The sequence below is a fragment of the Rattus norvegicus genome, chromosome 7, assembly GCF_036323735.1.
Source record: "Rattus norvegicus strain BN/NHsdMcwi chromosome 7, GRCr8, whole genome shotgun sequence".
Classification (NCBI taxonomy): Eukaryota; Metazoa; Chordata; class Mammalia; order Rodentia; family Muridae; genus Rattus; species Rattus norvegicus.
In genome coordinates this window covers 23,474,177-23,493,696 of record NC_086025.1, presented here as the reverse complement: position 1 = coordinate 23,493,696, position 19,520 = coordinate 23,474,177, and the positions used below count along the sequence as shown (strand labels likewise).

Here is a 19,520-nt window from a genome sequence, read left to right as displayed (position 1 = left end):
AGTACTTAACAGGGTATTTGATTCTGCTCTAGAGTTCTCGGCATGGCTTCCTGTGACACTCCTACAGCGAGCACATGTTTCCATGTTGATGATCCTCACCAGGAGGAACACCCCTCAGAGTGTGTATGCCCAGACCCTCGAGGCTAATGATGCCGTCAAGTCTTTAGGATGTTACGTTTCGTCTTAGCACTGCCGCAGGTTAAACCCACAACTAGTTCAAGAGGTACTGATAAAGAAAAGATTCAAACACTATAAAACCTTTTTTAAAAAAGAAAAAGAAAGGCATCTTGCTAATGTGTAATATCATATTCTAAGTCTTAATGCTGCAGAAGGCAGGAACAATGAACCGGTCGTTACAAAATCAGCAGACAAGAAACAAGGAGCAACTTGATGGCCAGCCCGGCCCAGGACCCACAGCCCCGCCCAGGACCCACAGCCCCGCCCAGGACCCACAGCCCCGCCCAGGGCTAGCCTCATGGCTTCACAAGGGTCTGTAGAACTGAATGCTGTAAACCATGGATATGGCAAATTGCAGACACCCAGCAGGACTCAGAGAAAGTTTACCATTGAAAAAGCAGTATGACTGTCTAGCCATCGTCTTGAGGTTTAACTTCTTTTTTCTTCCTAAAATCAAATTCTAAGAAAAACCTTATACTGCACTTGAAGAGACGTTTATTAAACATGAGTTGCTGCCTTGGTCTGTTTCCTATTGTTACAACTGACCAGCACAAATCGGGTAATTCATTTAAAATATTTAGTATTTTAATAATAATAACACATTTATTATTTATTTAATATTCTTTTTATAAATTATAATTTATAAAATTAATTTATAAATTATTTAATAATAAATGTATGAGAATAAATGAGATAGATATATGTCAAGAGTGGAGCAGAGTTAATTTTTAATTTTAATATTTTAAGTTAATTAATTTTCAATAAATATTATCTAACATTATTATTGCTTTCACATAATCTTCAATATTAAAAAAATTGCAGTCCACCAGTTACAGCATAAAAACTGCTTAGTGTGAATAATTTTCAATAGTGTTATCTATTGAAACTATCTATTAGCAGCAACTGTGTTTTGTTTTTAATATCATGTAGAATAATAAATTCACTTCATCCCATAAAGCATACTCTTGGAGCAGATGCACAATGGTAAGTATTTAACTATGGGTTGCATTTTCAAATACTTTCTGTTACCGTATATGTTCTGTTAAGCAAACTAGTTCATTTGGCATTGGTAAATAAGAGATGACTTTAACATAATGTAATAGTTTGGAAACTGCTTTTTTCATATGTACTTTTCCTCACTATGTTAATATCTTCACCACCTCTAAGAGAAATACGACAAGACATAGGCACAGGCAAAGGTTTCTCTGAAGTAATAACACGAATCCTATTCGTGGTTAGAATAACCAAAGCTTCGGCACAACTAAGCAAACGACTGCATTTTTCTACAGCCTACAGAATAGGAGAAAATACTTCATAGCTAGCTATATGCCTGGCTGCGGATTAATATCCAGAACATATGAAGAATTAAAAAAGCAAAAAAGTAAGTGGAAAAATGACATGAACAAAAAAGTTTCAGAAGTGCAACTGGCCAAGAATATTATGAAGATGTTCAATATCCTTAGGATCACAGAAATGCAAACTAAAACGACATTGAGATTCCCTCTCAACCCTGTTTGAATGACTATAATTAAGAAAATTTCCAGTAATAAACCCAGGCAAGACTGTGGAGGAAGGGAGCTCATACTACTGGCAGGAGTATAAATCGGCCTGGCCAGTATGGAAATCAGTCTTGAAGTCCCTCATAAAAACTAAAACTAGAACTAGTATATGACCCAAGTCTACCACTCCTGGGTATGCACTGAAGGTCTCTAAGACAACATAGCAGAGACAACGTGCACCCATGTTCACTGCAAAAGTATTCATTAAAGTCAAGCCATGGGATCAAACCAGGAACCCATCAAAAAGAGAATGGAGAAGGATAATGTATACAGACACAGTAGTGTTTGATTTGGCCATAAATAAGAATGAAATTATGTCATATACTGTAAAGTGGTTGAAACTAGAGACACCCCATTAATTGAAATAAGTTAGATAATCCTGTTGTGTATTATGATACTAAAATTAACATGAGGTCTTGGAGAAAACAAGAAGGGAGGTCTTGGGTTAGCAATAATCTTATTCATAAGTCAAACTGACAGGAAGTGAAGTGTCCTGGTTGACGGCTTATCAACTTGACCCAGTTCTGGATGATCTGAAGGAGTCTCAACCTTGAAATTGCTCAGATCAGAGCGGCTTGTGGCCACGCCTATGTGGAGTGGTCTTGACGAATGATTGATGTGGGAGTGTCCAACCTCCTGTGGGTGGTGCCACTGCGGGGTGATCTCCTGCTTTGGCTTCCTCAATGATGGACTATAACCTTTCAGATGAAATACAGTGCAGTATGATACGCTACAGCACACCCTTTCTTCCCCAAGTTGGTTTTGGTCGGCAACAGTTTTACTACAGAAACCGAAAACAAGCAAGAGCAGATACCTGGGAGCTGGTGTGGGAAGCAGTTTGAGACAACCAATGAGGGTGATGGGAACTGAGCTCCGGTCTTCTTCAAAAGCAGTAAGGGCTCATAATCACTGAGTTATTTCTCCAGACCCTCTGGAGGTGTCTTAAGGATAAAACTTGTAATCTCATAAGTAGAGGTAGACATTTTAAGAAGTTATATTAGCTATAGAGACTTTTGCAGTGGATAAATGGATTGATGATGTTCCCGGTTCTCAAAACATGTCACATTGCCACTTTTCAGATCTACACTGGTGGACCCATAGCAGAGCTTACAGCCCCCATACTAGATCTTCCTTTACTGGAAAAACATTCACTCTACCTGCCTTATCTGGAAAGTTAAATAGGAGTGTGCCTGCCTGTCTCCACAGGACAGCAAAAGGACCTCATATTGAGACGCCAGAATGACCCCAAATTCAGTGCCCAGGATGAGTCTGCACGGCACTGCTCTTGGCTTGTGTGGTTGCTGCATTATGCTTGCAGAACGTGACCCGTTACTCTTGGTTTTGACCTCTAAGACAGCTCGAAAATTAAGGAACTACACCTCTAGACAGAGGAGGAAGAACAATGTGAGTAACGCATGGTCTTGTCTCTATAATTAATCAGGGAAAGACAATGAAATATAACAGGTGAAGAAAAAAAGAAAAGAAAGAAGTCAGATACAAAATACTACATATTTTTATCTTGCTTGCTGTTCCTGCAATTGTTATAGATTCCACAAGCACACACATGCATACACATATACATGATTTTATGCTTCCAAACTTTAAGTGCTTGAACCCTTCATGTATTTCCTTATATTTAACTCTTTTTTCAATAGCCATTCACCTTGCTTATTTAACACTACCCATACTTAAGGCTATCATTATCTTTACAGTATTTCAGAGTTGCAAGTGTGAGGAGTAACCAGTCCCCAGCCTGGTCTTTTCTCACTGAGGCAGATGCCTTTTCAGAACATAGGTTTCCTCAAAAGCTCTAGTTATCATAGAAATCTAATGCAAAATTGTAGGTCGAGTTGGCATTTCATAATACTAATCATAAAAATAACTCATTCCTAAACCTAGCCGGAGCCCTCTCTCAGTCATTTCTAATAATTCATCAAATCCAGTTTCCAAACAAGGTAAAGAAACTAACCCTGGAGGCTGCATGAACTATTAGTGCCTAGAGAACATCAGGGTATATCCAGGGCTTGAATGGCAGATGGGTAAGTGGTACAGCACAGCAGTGCTCATCAGAACCTCTCCAAGCACAGGACTTTCTGCCTCAAAACTTCACTTTTTCTCCTCACGCATAGCAGCTGTTCTCTCGCTCTCTAACCATTTCCTCCTTTGTGCTTTTTTCCGCCTATAAATTTGAAAATAAGGGTTTTCCAGCTCATGAATTAGAACAACTCTGGGCTGACATAGGAACTTGTCTGCCCTAGGACCTCATTTCTTTAAAAGAGGGATGGTGTATTAGGACTCACTAAAACACAGGCTTGGATCAGTTTCATATCTTTTTCAAAGACGCTCAGTGAGCCAATAGTGAGCAGACAGGCTATAGGTCAAAAGGATCACCAGTACCAGGGAAGCATCGGGTCTAAGTTGCCTCAACTCTAACCCAGTAAGATAGTGATTACCCCTGGGATTCATTATTTTATCACACACACACACACACACACACACACACACACACACACACACACACACACACACACACAAATGGAGGGAATAATAACACAACTTCCCCATAGAGCTCCTATGAGGATGAAAATGCTAGGACATAATGAAGTTCAGTGAGTGTTAGTTACTACTACTGTCCAATTAGACACAGTGTAACTGACGTTTTCCCAGGGAATACAAAGACATGAACACACCTAGCTACATTGTTACCTACTCTTCCTGGCGGCACATGCCTTTCTTTCGGCCTCCACTCTTACTTGCAACAGAAAGAACTACAATGTGCTACTCTTCACTCAGCAAAAAGACACAGAACGTAAGCCCCAGAAGACAGCCTAAACTGTCTAGGAGTCCTAAAGATTAGTTACCACGCAGGCACAAACAAGAGAGAATCCATCTTCCAGAAGGGTAGACCAGCAGGCCTACTGCCATGTTCCTCACAAAATGCCATTCCTTCTGTTCTCATGGAGTCTCACAGAATTCAAAAACAGAGTTGGGGGTTGGGGAGTGAGCACAAAGGCTCAGAGGCGGGGTGAGCAAAAGCAGCTGAATTATTAATCCATGGGATTAATCCAGCATGCTAAGGAAGACTGCAGAATCAAAACCTACGTGGTTTTGATCCACGCTGATTAGGAAACATTGCCGGTCCCTTTCACTTGCCTGTGCCTCCTTTGCTTTGTGCTTGAGTCTCATTCTTCAGAGTCTGACAGGCACAGAGAGGAGAGGCCATTCACAAGAGGACCATGCAGCACAGACACTTTGACAACATCCTTCTCCCCTCCCTTTCAGGGAACACACTTTCTGAATTTCCCAAGAACTAAGCCCTGGGTTTGTATCTGCATCATTTCTCCCCAAAAGCTGTTCCCCAGATGCAGATGTCTGTCAACCCATGAAAAGTAGTTTTGCAGCGTGAGGTAGGGTATCAAATCCTACCACAAGCTCCTTTGCAAGAAAAGTGACGAGAAGGGAAGAGAAATGTTTTAGATCGTGTTTTGGCGAGCAAACCCAAAGAACCCCCACAAGAATCTGAGCTTTTTTTTTTTTCTTTTCATGAACCCATAGGAGTGGAATGGAGCTCTTGGTTGTATCAAAGAAAGAACCAGTAATCTTCAGAGAAAGAAGGGGAGGTGGCCAGAGATGCACTGTCATGCTAGACTGCCTTCTGACCGTTACAGCGTGATTCTGACATATGTGCAAACAAACTGGAAAAAAAACAAAAAACCAACCACAAAATGACAGGAACAAAACTGTATTTTCTCTGGGAGATCAAAGTGGTCTTAGCAGGGGGCTCTAGAGTTGTGAGACTACTGAAGAAAATGAATCCAGCTGAGCTTGTTGTCAGCACTACGTCAACAGGATGGTAGCTCTGGCCAGCAAACAAAAAAATAACCTTCCCCAAACCGCTATAGATACATGGCTCAAGCTTGGATCTGAGCTCTAGAAAGAATGATAGCTCCAAATTAACAAGGTCCCAAACTCTCCCACTCACTCTCCTCTTCCTGTCTTCCCCTTCTCTCTACACTCTGGTTCCTTACCCTATGGCACAGACAGAGGTCAACGTCTGGAACAGTGCCTCTCAGGTGACATTCTGTGACCACCAGGTCAACATTAATTCATAGAGTTCACATCAGAAAGCTGGATATTTTGGGAATCTCCTTTTAGAATAAGTTTATACACTATACTATATGACTATATAACACTACACCCTATACGTTATCCGTCTATTTTTTTTGTAGGGCTGCCCCAGTCCCCTATATGGAGCTTGATATCGAGGAAGCACTTAGAATGCACTATTGAGCTGTATCATAGGAACTGATCTCAGCCAGGAACCACAGCCTTTAGATGAGTTCCCCAGCTCCCTAACTGAAGACACTCACCCTGGTGCGTTTATTTGTGTGACTCCCACTGGAATTTGCAAATGTTGATGAATACGTGATCTGTGGCAGAATGAGATTATCTTGTCATATCAATCTCTGAACATGCGTTCATGTGTTCATGTCAGTATATGCATGTGTGCACACATTTGAGCACACTATTATCACCTATCATGCGTCTGAAGGTAAAAGAAGCAGAGAAAAGGAACAGCAGGGAGCCCTAAATTTTGATTAGCCATTAACCACCTTATCTGGAAAAAAATCATGTCTACAACATTCTGCAGTCTAACCACCCAGGATGTCTGAAAAGTGTTTTGTAAATGGGTGTTGGATCACCAACTCTTCTTCTTCTTCTTGCTTTAGAGCAGAGGAGTCTGCAGAGAAATTAGGCAACTTGCACAGGGTTGCACAGTCAAGCTAGGCCTGTGCTGCCAATGGTCTCGCCTCCTTTTTATTCTTCAGGTGTCAGCCATACAGAGCGAGGTTCATGTGCTATAAACTATTCTTACCAATGCAACAAGACCTCTCGACAACTAAAACAAATGTGTATTCCTGCCAGAGCTCTTACTTACCCTATATAATGCTAGCTATCCTTTCCTTCCTTTTGAAATTCATGACATTTGAATGTTGCAACAATAATGCTAAGTTATTGGACATTTAATAAGGCCTAGTTTCTGCCCCAAGAACTTCATCTATACCATGACACTTATCACAATAGAATATAGGAATTGGATATACTAGCATATCCATTTTGTATTAAGAAAACTAAAATATGAAGAAGTTGGGAAACTTGCCCATGGTCAGGCTACTAGTCAGTGGTTGACAAGGAGTTCAGACCCAATAAGTCTCAGTCCAAGAAGGGAACTTGTAACTGCAGAACCTCTCCTTAGCTCCTGGCCTCTCCCTGCTTTCCTGGGCCAGAGCCCCTCCCCTTCCTGCTTTTGGAATGCTTCTATGGTTCTAGTCCCAATTCTTATATCTTCTTATCTCCTCCCCTCTCCTCATCATTTCATACATTTCCCCTAGTCCATCATCTCCTTAAGAGTCCTTAAGTCTTCTCTAGTTCAGACCCTGATTCTGGGTAACAAACTAGTAAAATGTCCATTAGAATATCTAGTACAATGTCCATTAGACACATCTAGAACAATGTCCATTAGACACATCTAGTATGATGTCTTTAGGAACATCTAGTACAATGTTCATTGAACAGGAGTCCTTTGCCAACATCTGTTCAGGTGATAAAATTGCATTTGTCTTTATGGTTTTCAAGTTTCTTCTTCCACTCACAACTGGTTTATTTAAAGAGGTAAAAAGGCAGTCTAACCCCTACTTGTTACTTAAGAATATAAAGACTTGTTGCTTTTAACCCAGGAATTGGGAGTCATAAAGAAAAAATAGTCCACCTGCCTCGCAGAGCCTAAGTGTCCAACTGCACGGCTAGTTCTTTGACAACTGCTATGACCATACTGGGCCAGGCATCTGCTACATGATCATGACAGAAAGTTCAGGAGTTGACACTGATGGTAATAAATTCACCTTGAACAGAAACTCCATTGTTGTAAGAATATAAAAAATAAAATGCTGTCTTTTATCCCCCACTAGGTCCGGCACTGCGGTGCCTCAAGATATCTGCTGGATATCTTAAGTCTCAGTCATCAAAGTGGCTCACCCGCTCTGCTTCATCCCCTATCACACTGCTGAAGGCTTCTCTCTGAGCCTAGTAGCAATCTCTCTACCTATCTAGCTCCCAAGGCAGGTTTCCATGCCAGAAACACACAACCCAATTCCACGGAGGCCCCGTGTCTCCAGCCGCCGCACACTTTCTTACACTTAAATCACCACATGAAAGAACACACAACACACTAACCTTTGACCCAATTGATAAGATATAATTGCCCACCTGAACATACAAAGCCTGGTACACATCCATCCCTTAAGGACATTCATAACGACCTGTAAAGGTACAGCGTGGAGTCATAACGTCAGCTTCTATGTTGTCCCACAGCTACTCTCTCTCTCTCCTCTTCCGTTCCCATCTCCTCCTCTTCAAACTTTCCTCCTGCCCATCCTTCCTTCTCGTCCAATGGCAAGTCTCATTCTGTCTTGTACCTGCCTTACCTGCAACATCATCCCACACTCAATCTCTCCTGTGCATGAATATTACATTTCTACTATTAGGTTTCTATACCAGCCTGTCTACACACTGTATTTGCTTCACTGCTCTGGGAGACACAGCCCGGCCAGGTAAGGAAGTTATTGGTAGACTTCAAATAGGTGATGGTGAGTCTAAGATTGGTTCCCTCCGCTGAAACTCTGGAAGGCATAGGAGTTAGCTCTTGGTGCTTAATAAACCATCTCAGGGCTTAGGAGAACGTTTAGTTGATGAGATGCATTTTGCTTGTTAGGTAGACATAAGGGAAGGCCTATCTTGGATACCTAGAGAAAAATTTCAAAACCGTGCCTGGTGGCACACGCTTTTAATTCCAGCACTCAGGAGGCAGAGACAAATAGACCTCTGGGGTTTGCTGTCCTACTAGCCCCACCTGCACAGTAAGCTCCAGGTTAACAAGAGTCTCTGTCACAGAAAACAAGGTGGGCATTGCTAAAAGTTGATAGCTGAGGTTGACCTTTGGCCTCTACACACACACACACACACACACACACACACACACACACACACACACACCCCTAGTCAATTAATGAAAAATAATTAAATAGATAAGTCATTCTAAAACCTTAACTAATCTCTAAGTGCGTATTTCTGTGCACTTGCACGCGTGAACACAAATTCCCATGATTCTGAGGGTTGACAGCTCTGTGTCATCTCAGCCAAGGCTGGAGACTATGATGAATACCATGGCAACTCTAATGATGGGCAGATTTGTCAGTCACTCCCATGTCTGCTCTCAGCTGGGTTGACAACCTCATGCTTCTTACCATTTATCTGGTAAATGCTAAATGCACCACATGCATTCCTTCCAGGACAATGGTAAGGTTCCCAGCAGTGACAGGGAATGCCTCAAGGCAAAGCACGTTTGAATTATCTTCCTCTGTGGTACCTTCTAGAGTTCTGTTAGACAAAACTAGTAGAGTAGTTAGGCTGGGAGTCAATCTGTGAAGTAAGACTTCCCATTGATGGGAGGAAAGAACAGAACAGGAAAACACATTTCAAAGGTGCACGCATCAAGAAGTCTGTGAAGTGTTTGCAGCTATTTTTACAATCTCTGTGGCCGCTTGCCTAGTCTAGTCCTGAAAAGAAGAGAAACTGGAAAGGGACGTGATAATCACTAGAGTTATTTAAGCAACAGCACCCTGGAGGAGCCGTCTCACTGATAAGAACAATTGATCATCACTATAACAGCCCAAACCTTGAGACCAAGTCTGTGGGGGGTGTGGAGTATTACTTGACTTTTTTTTTTAAAAAAGATTCATTTCTTTTATGTATATGTATACACTGTCACTCTCTTCAGACACACCCAAAGAGAGCATCAGGTCCCATTACAGATGGTTGTGAGCCACCATGTGGTTGCTGGGAATTGAACTCAGGACCTCTGGAAGAGCAGTTAGCGCTCTTAACCGCTGAGCCATCTCTCCAGCCTCACTTGACTTTTTCTTAGCCTCTATAACTGGTCCATCTCCCTTTCACCTCCACCCTCTCAATCCTCATGGCCACTGCATCCCTCTGGTTCCCTGGGTACCTTTTCTCTACCTTCCTGCTTTCTCGTTTGTTCCTGCTACAGTTTTGTACACAAACCACGAGATGATAACCTTTAAAAGTAGGTGGGAAGAGGGACAGAGACTTTAGCGCCCCTGTGGAATTTAGGATAAAACCCAAAGCTCTTCCTTATGACTGACAGATAATGTCAGCACTGGTTCTCATCTTAATTTACACAACACTTTCCTTTCTCCGGAATGAGTATCAATTTTCCTAACTCCCATATATTAAGTAATTACAACTCTTCTGCATTCCTTGGATTCCATTAGTTAATCATTTTTGTTTTGTTTTGTTTGTTTTTATTTATCTTTCATTTTTGAAAATTTGTATAGAAGTTGCTCCAATATGAGATTTACTGAAGTAAAATTTACATAGCGTATAACTCATTGGTTAGCATCGAGCTATGTGCCTCATCATACATGCAGATCTGTGATCATTAACAATTATTAAGGTCTAAACTAACATTCCAGTGGCTTCAACAAAGCCTCTCTGATAACTGGAAAACTCATGGTACATCTATACAATAGCCTATTACTCAACACGAAAACCACAGAGTCGGAGTGCATTAGACTAATTGAAGGAAGTCAGATTTAGGAAACTGCACGTCAAATGATTCTGTTGATAGCAGAACCTAGAAATGAGAAGACTATGATGATATCAAATGGCCTGTCTCTCATCTGACTCTGAGGTTGGATGGGGTCTGATGAAAAGGGGATATAAGAAAATCCACCTACTATTTTTCTTCATACCTTTTATTATCATTTATTATCTATTTCCACCTGGATAATTTATTCATCCACTTATCAATTTTTATTAGATATTTTTATTTACATTTCAAATGTTATTCCCTTTCCCGATTTCCTGGACATAAGACCCCTATCCCATCACCATCCCCTTCTTCTATAAAGGTGTTCCCCTCCCCATCTACCCCCCCTTCCTGCCCCACCCCGACATTCACTTATCAATTTTTATCTGACTTAAAAAGTACATTTCAAGAGGACAGGAATCTTACCTGTCTTATTCATGTCTGTATTTCCAATAACAAGCCTGTTGGAAGTGACCTGGAGGCTGTTTGGTCATCCTTCATGGGGTAAACTAATGGTTATGTAAACACCCCCACACCAGCCTTCGATCTCAGCCCTTGCATTTAATCCACTATCATGCCCTCCTCCACATTGAGTCTGACTCTTCTTTTCCTCTAAATTCATAAACACACCATTCCCTTATCATCTTGTTCCTTGATGACTATCACGGAACTATCAAGATTAGTTTTCTTGCCACAAGCTTGCCTTTTGATCTGTCTTTAACTGCTACTAGAGACAGCTAGTTCTCCCCCTTCCCTGTCAGCCAGCCTCACCACCGATCTTCCCTTTATCAGGTGTCCAGCTAAGATCCCCTCCCTCTTATAGCACCCAGAAACAAAATGCTATTCATTTGTCCTAAGGGCTACATAGGACCAAACAAGTGTCTCAGCTCTAGAGAGTCCTTAATAACTAACTACCCCTCCATCCATTGGTGACCCTTAGGCACAGCTGACCTAAAGACTTCAGGTCACCAAATGTAAGGTGTGTATTAAATCACTTAGAGCTATCTGGGGAAGGGACGTCATGGTATTTCTCAGTTACAGCTATAACCTCAGCTCTGAAGATTCTCATGTAAGTAAGAATTTGAATTCTTACTTTTTTTTTCAGATAGATATGGTGACCATTTTGGTCTTTTGTTGTGTTTTGAAAAGATTTAAGCATTTACTTTTATTGAGTTACATCAATTGCCTGAAACTAAATGACTAAATACCTAGCAGTCTTTGTATGATATTAACAACAGTGAGATGGATCAGAACTCACTTTATTATGTGCTATAACATCCCTGAAATAGGAAATACACACTACCGTTGTCTTCTAGACTCCAAAGGAGACTGGATCCTGGACTTCTTTTCCATGGTCACCAAAACTTAAGGTTGCCCATATCTCTTATATAAAAAGGCATGATACTTGTAAAAAGCCTACAGGACCTTCAACACGGTTTAAATGATCTGTGGATTACTACAATACAATGATAACAATGTATACGCTACATAAACACTTGCTATACCATATCGTTTAATGACAAAACTAAAACATCTGCCTATGTTTAGAGTAGAGGTACTTATCATAGGCATAAACACGCTTTGAGCTTCAGTTAACTGAATCTACCGATATAAAGCCTAGGATAAGGATTTCGTCGACAGTATACAATTCAGGACATTGAAGTTGTCATAAAACCAACAAAACCTTTCAACAGCCCTGATATCCAAGTATATTAAAGAAACCAATGAAGAACTAGCCTGCCTGCATGTTAACGGAAAAGCCATCTTATAATAAAAACAAACTTGGTTTATTCCTGCTCATGATTAACCTCGGTTTCTCAAGGATTGGGCTAAGCCCCACCTGTAACCTTAACTACAAATGGTTCTGTTCCATCTATTCTAGGAATGGCATCGTGTCTGTGTTTCAAAAGGTTGTATGACCTCCACAGACTACCTTGTTTTGACTACCTACTGTGGTTACCTTGTTTGATCCCCTGTTGTATTCTGCTCCCGTAACCCCATTTTCCTCCATTTGGAAACCCTCTACCCCTGAGCCCTATAAAATCCTTGTCTTCCTCACACCCAGTGCTAAACTCCCAAACCTTGCTTTAAGAGGAGTCAGCCCACAGACACAAATGAAAACGCTTGCTTTAATGAATTTGATGATGATTTGTGTCTGTGGTCTTTCTCCTCCCATCTTTGGTAGCAACACTGTATGAGTATACTGCACAAGGAAATAAACAAATGAAAACTTTCTAACATTAAAAATTAATAACGCAGCACATGAGTCAAAGTACAACCAGCTTCATTAATTGTTGTAAAATTGTTGCTTTTTCTTAGATAAAAAATTGGTCATACAATTCATCTCCCTTTCAAGTCAGGAAAATACTCCTCAAAATAGAGTTTATTAATACTCTCAAGTTGCCATAACAGTCTGTAATGAAAGAACATGGCAGATAAAAGTACAATTACACATCACATTGATCTCACTTTAAAAAATTAGTTTGGAAATTCATCCCTACCCCACACCTCTTCTTTCCCTTTATCTCTCTGTTTCCACCTATACACACACATTTGGTACAATGTGGGTACACTTTCCACAGTGGCCCATCTAACACTTCATTTTCCCAGGTCCTTCAGACGCAAATTTGGTAAATCAAAGTCATCAGACATGATGAGAAATGGGAAATATGGGAAGAAATAAGGTTTTACTTTTGTTTGCTTCGTTTTGGTTTTTGAAACAGGGTCTTACTATATAGTCCTGGGTGGTCCAGAACTCATTTTATAGAGCAAACTTGGCCTCAAATTCATAGAGATCCACCTGCCTCTGCCTAAAGGTTTATTTTTGAGATTATCCACTCTAAGAATAATACATGCCTCTGGCTACAATGTGTTACCCTTTCTGAAAAATGAAAGCAACAATTAAATAAAGCCAGTAATATTCATGGGACAAAGCACTAATAATGTCCATGAGCCATGGGTCTAACCAAGCCATGAGCCAGTGTCCCCCAGGATTTGAAAATTTCATAAACCAATGAAGTGTCTCTTTCATTGCCGTGTTAGAATATAGCTAAAGTGTGAAAAACCTTAAGATTTTGCCTACATAGTCTATAGTTTCTTAGGAATCCACGGGCTTTCTTAGGGTTGTTGAATTTACCTGGAAATGGCAGAAAATGTAATTTATCCGTTTTATTTGATGAGGAAAATTTCTTCATGTGAGTAAGGAATCTGGAGCAGGGCAAAGCTGTAGTTTTACAACGAGGGATGGGCTGTGAGGTAAAAGAGAAAAATAAACCAAACAACATTAGCTTTGTGACTCCAGATACAAGGCATGCCACTTACAACTCTTACTACACTAAATGAGTGACTTTTGACTCATGGACACTAAAATGACACACATAAATACACAGAGACACATAGATATACATACATGCACACATACACACTATACATACAGATGCATACACATGCAAACACATATACACATACATATACTTTTGCTTCTTTATTCCTTAAAAGTTACAATCCTGAAAACAGTTGACTCTAGATAATCACAACATGCCCACACATACAAATATACAAACATGCTAACAGACACAAACACATACAGACATACCCACAGACATAGACACATACACATATACATACATATACACATATACACACATACATACAAACATGCACACACATACAAATGGATATATAAACATATATACATACACACATACATACACACATATATATACATGCAAACACATACATACACACATATATACACATGCAAACACATACATACACATACATACACACATATATACACATGCAAACACATACATACACACATATATACACATAAACACATAAATTCACACATGCACAGATATAAATACACACACACACACACACATACACACACTGTGTGTTGGATTAAAGGAGTTAATGAACATTTTTTGATCATGCAGAAAATTTTTTACAGAGTTATACCATGTGCCAGAAATGGTTCATGAAATTGATGTTTTAGTGAAGGGTGATTAAAATATATATATATATGTATATATATATGTATATATATATACTTTGTTGTTATTGTTGTTGATGGTAAGATGAAAAACAAGATAAGGTTAAAAGGAATAGGAAAAAGTTAAGAGCAGAACTCTTTAATTTTTAAAGTATTTACTTTTAATTATCTCCAGGTTTGGAGGGTCTGTGTAAATCAATGCCGTGTAAATCAAATCTGCAGAGAACATCAAATCCACTGAAATGAAGTTATTGTCAACTGTGAGTCCCTCAATGTGGGTAGTGGGAACCAAACCCTGGTCCTCTGTAAAAACTCTAAGTGCCAGATCCATCTTCCAGGTCCTTTATATAGAAATAAGACATGGCTTCTCAGACAGAGAGATACTTCAGAATTAGACTCGTGGGCAGAGGGGCAGCTACTGCAGTGTCTTGTGAGAGGGTCATTACAAGCACAGGGAGTGCGAGGTAACTCAGAAGGGAGAGGTGGAGAAAGAGGGAGGCAGTCAGGAGACGGGAGAATGCAGGTTCAGGTCAGCTGTTGTGACCTTGAAATAACCACAATAGTAAACAGAGGCAAAACGGCTACAGAGATTGAATAAACAACAGTGAATTAAGTCACAGAAGGATGATTTCACTGGATTTTAATGAAAAGCTGTTTATTAAGTGTTGTCTCAGTGCCAACTGCCCTTCGAACATTTATGTGCAATTTTAATTGTTTGCATATAACTGGATCTTATATCATTGCTTAGGCACTAGATACCCAATTTGTATAAATCATATACAAATACTTTTGATATTGGTATTTGGGGTAAAACTAACTTGCTCCTGAAGGAAGACTGAGCTCTTGGCTCAGCCAGCATTTTGCATAACTCTTTCAGCCCTGTAATATCCTCAGAGAAAAATTTATGTTCCAGTCCACAAACGTTATACTGGATGAACGTGTCTTATAAATGTCCTAAAGTAGAATCTTTCACTTTGGCATGCGTTGTTTTAAGCCAAAGAGGCAAAGATGAGAGCTTGAGAAGATACGCATTTCTCAGCCATAGGGCAAGAGTTGTCAGTTGAGAGACCCAGACTAGGGATAGCAATGACAAGAACATAGAGATCTACAGACGAAGGGTCAAGAGACTGTGCTTCATAAGCCTTTCTGGTTGATGTCATTTTCGTTATTTGCTTAGCACTGGCTGAAACAATCTTTTAAATATTGTAACAGCTTATCTAAGAAACAAAGGGGAATTTCTTCTATCTAAATGGAACACCAGGGGTGAATTTGAGACAAAAAAGAATGAGGAAGAACTAATTTGAAAGATTTGTCAACCATCACTGCCTACCCCTTTGAAAGCCTCTATATGTTGAAACTGTAGAAGCTCAGGTCAGAGACCACAGAATCACGACAATCTGTGCATGACAGAATTAGGTTTGACTATAACTAAATGCAGCCAAGGTCATCTAAGAAAAAGTCTCAAAGAAGTGCCCAGATATGATTGGCCTATAGGCATGTCTGTAGGGAACTGTCTTGACTGTTAGTAAAGGAAGGCCCAACTCACTATGGGAGGCACCATTCCCTAGATAAGTAGTCCTGCACTGTATAAGAAATCTAGATAATAAGCCTGCAAGAGCTCTGGATCACAGAACACAGCACCCCGATGGTTTAATGGTTTGAATGAGAATGGTCTCCATAGGCTCACACATTTGAATGCTTGGTCCCTAAGTGGTGAAACTTTGCAAAGGATTAGGGGGGAGGCTGCGTGATCTCCAAAGCCCGCCACCGTGAGCTCTTCCTACCTTGTGGTTGTTGTCTCAAGATGTGAGCCTCCAACTAGTAGTATTCTAGCCTCCTATGTGCAAGTCTGTTGCCGTGCTCCCTGACATGATGGCACGGGGCTCTAAACCTTTGGAACCCTGAGCACCGAACTTGATGCTTTCTTTTATAAGTTGCCTTGGTCATGGTGTTGTATCACAGCAACAAAAAAAGTACCTGAGGAACGGACCACCACTACCCCCATCCTGGCTTCCATGACCGTGAGCCAAGTTCCTTGGTTCAAGCGAATGCTGCAAAGAACAGCCAACAGGCCTGCCTTCTCGTTCCTGCTTTGACCTCCTGCCTTAACTTCCCTTTTCCCTCAGTGATGGACGGTAACCTGTAAAATTAAACAAGCCCTTACTTCTTCCCCTAGGAGATGCTTGACCACAGTGTTCTATAACAGCAACAGAGATCTAACTAGAACACTCTCCCAATTTCGCTCCTTTATTTTTCTCTGTTGAACTAGGGTGAACTGTTTCTTGGTTTCTAGTTTTCTGTGGAGCTACTGTCTCAGTTAGGGTTTCACTACTGTGAACAGACACCGTGACCAAGGCAAGTCTTATAAGGACAACATTTAACTGGGGCTGGCTTACAGGTTCAGAGGTTCAGTCCATTTTCACCAAGGCAGGAGCATGGCAGTGTCCAGGCAGACACGGTGCATCTTCATCTGAAGGTTGTCAGGAGAAGGCTGAACCCCATGTGGTCAGGATGAGGGTCTTAAAGCTCGTGTCCACAGTGACACACTTCCTCCAGCAAGGCCACACTTCCAAATAGTGCCACTGCTTGGACCAAGTGTATTCAAACCACCACAGCTACCTTTACACCAATCATTATGCTCACTTTACAATGGGAGACTACGTAACATGCCAAGGCTGTGGAATGACTGCTGTAAGGAAGTCTCAAGTCTAAGTCTTCCCCAACCCACATTCTTTTATTTTCTAAGACAAGGTTTCCTCTGCGTAGCTCTGGCTATCCTGGAACTCACTCTGTAGACCAGGCTGGCCTGGAACTCACAGAGATCCACCTGCCTATGTCTCCCAGTGCTAGGATTAAAGGCTCCCAAACCTACATTTTTTTTAACCCCACATAATATTGCTTCCTTTTCTTAGGGCTGGCACATCCAGTAGTTCAAATGCACAAAGTCTGAGAGGTTACGCGGACCTTTTTTCTTTGGTCTCCTAACCTGCTCAACTCTGACTCTCAACTCTCTGGATCCCCAGACCCACTCCCTCCCCAACAATCCTCTAGTGCCCATTTGCTGAGCTACTTATGGCCTTGTTTAAAGTTTAGAATTCTCCTTTTCTTATTCTTTTTCTAAAATAAAAGCCTAAGTGGGGTACACCTCTACCTGTGTTTTAAACCACCGTCCATAACTGTCCTTTTAAAAGTCACCTAGGAAATATATATTTTAAAATAAAAATTCTGGGGTTGGGGATTTAGCTCACTAGTAGAGTGCTTGCCTAGCAAGCACAAGGCCCTAGGTCCGGTCCCCAGCTCAAAAGAAAAAAAAGAAAGAAAGAAAGAAAGAAAGAAAAAGAAAAAGAAAAAAAAATACAAATTCTGATGCGAAGAGCCTATGGCAGAGTCTGGGAGTAGACACTGATTTTAAAAAATCGACCCAGATAAATATACGGATAACAAATAACTTCTTATTCGAATGGTGTGCTGGCTTAGTAGCACCACCCAGAAGCCTGGTATATGAGGAACCTCTCTCACTCCACCTAGATCTCCTCAGTCCGGATCTGAATCATAGCAGTTTCCAGCTGATTCTCCACACATTAAAGACGTAGTCCACAGTTTTCTGTAAAGAATTCAATGCTTTCTATAGAAGGGAAGCTGGTTATGAACCAGACCGTTGGCTCTTCCTCTAGCTCCCCATCAGAGGACACTCTCTCCTCTGCAGTCTACCACAAACTAGGGGAACTGAGGCATCAAGAGCTAATGCAGTCCATGGCCCTCATCTGAGTCACCAAGTTTCTGCTCCATGACACATGAGGCTTTTTTATTTTAATCTGCGTCGTGCTGAACTGATAGAATTTGATGTTTCCAAACGTACATTGAAATACACTGTTACAGTCGAATTGTATGTTGCATGGAGCTAGGATTGAGCTAAAATCAAGGAACGGAGGAGAGGCCACAGGTGTTGTGAGACAAAAGGCGCCAGACTCCTCGAAGAAGGAACATCTGACCAGCGGGAAGGGACTGCCCGCTATGAAGACCTGTTGCAATCACTCAATTCAGGGCCTGAAGTCAGCACGAGAGCTAAATTTTAAGGCACAACCCCCGGCTCTTTTTTTTTTTTTTAAGGAAGAGCAAACTTTCACCACAAAGATACAAGAACAGTCAATATTGATCTTCTTGACAAATGGCCCACCTCGTGCCACAAGCCAGTCAAGCATCTATTCAATGCGGCAGGCCTCCCCTTTGTCAGGAGAGAAAGCCAAGTGGCCTTATAGGCTATCAGCTGCAGATCACAAATATTGAAAAGAAATAAATTTCTCTGAATGAAAAGCACCTTTCTTTGTTTTCCAACCCTCTCTCCTCCCAAGTCATGTTGATTTTTGGGGCTGTGCATACGCCCAGCACCTGTACTTTTGAATTGTTCGTGTGCCAAGCCTATTGTGTTTTCCTTGCCAGCCTTGAGGATCCATTCTAAGTACAGTAACCAATGAAATCGTATTTTCTTTCTCTCTTGGCATTGTGTTAGAGAAGCAGCCGCTTCGGGCCACCTACAGGAACTATAATTAGAAGACACAAGAGGACAGAATAGGAAACCAGAGCTCCTATACCTAGACCTCTCCCTTAGGATCATGGGAAATGCATCTTCCCCTGCAGACCAAAAAGAGGAAGCAGGGATTTCTACAACAGCCTTATTATTTGGCCGAAAGCTGATATCTTTTTCAAACGTGTTTTGCGGAAATCTGCAATCGTTCTTTGGTTGAGGATTGTGGCCCAAGCAATAGCAACACGAATAATAATCTTGCAATATGTGGGCCACAGTATGAATAGCCACAGTGGCCAAGTGCCTGGTGTGGGGAAGGTGGTAGAGAAGAGGGAATCGCCAAAGAGTAGGGCAGTAAGATATATAAGGCTGTGGGGAGATAAAGGGGAAAGTTCAGTAGGAGGAGTATATGGGGGAAAGGAAGGGAAAGTGGGGTACAGAGGGCGAATATGAGGATGTACAACTAACACCAGAAGCCTTTTGCAAAAGCAAATGGAAGCATACACTGTGGAAGTTTCCTAAATATATACACAAGCAATTTAAGTGATGTCAACATAGAGTGGTCAAGAGAATGCCCCTAGTAAAGCCACAGTG

General features: G+C 41.1%; 1 protein-coding gene across 14 annotated transcripts in view; it reads right to left on the bottom strand.

The window, feature by feature from the left end:
* The window catches only part of C7h12orf42 (similar to human chromosome 12 open reading frame 42), a 189,526-nt gene that overhangs the window by 47,076 nt on the left and 122,930 nt on the right, over nt 1–19,520 (bottom strand). For 13 of the 14 annotated variants that reach the window (XM_017595193.3, XM_017595192.3, XM_039080504.2 and 10 more), the window contains one exon: nt 13,541–13,652. The exons of the other annotated variant lie outside the window; for it this stretch is intronic. In XM_017595193.3, the coding sequence (XP_017450682.1) occupies nt 13,541–13,652 (112 nt within the window). The remainder of the gene's footprint in view (nt 1–13,540; nt 13,653–19,520) is intronic. 14 annotated transcript variants of the gene reach the window in all.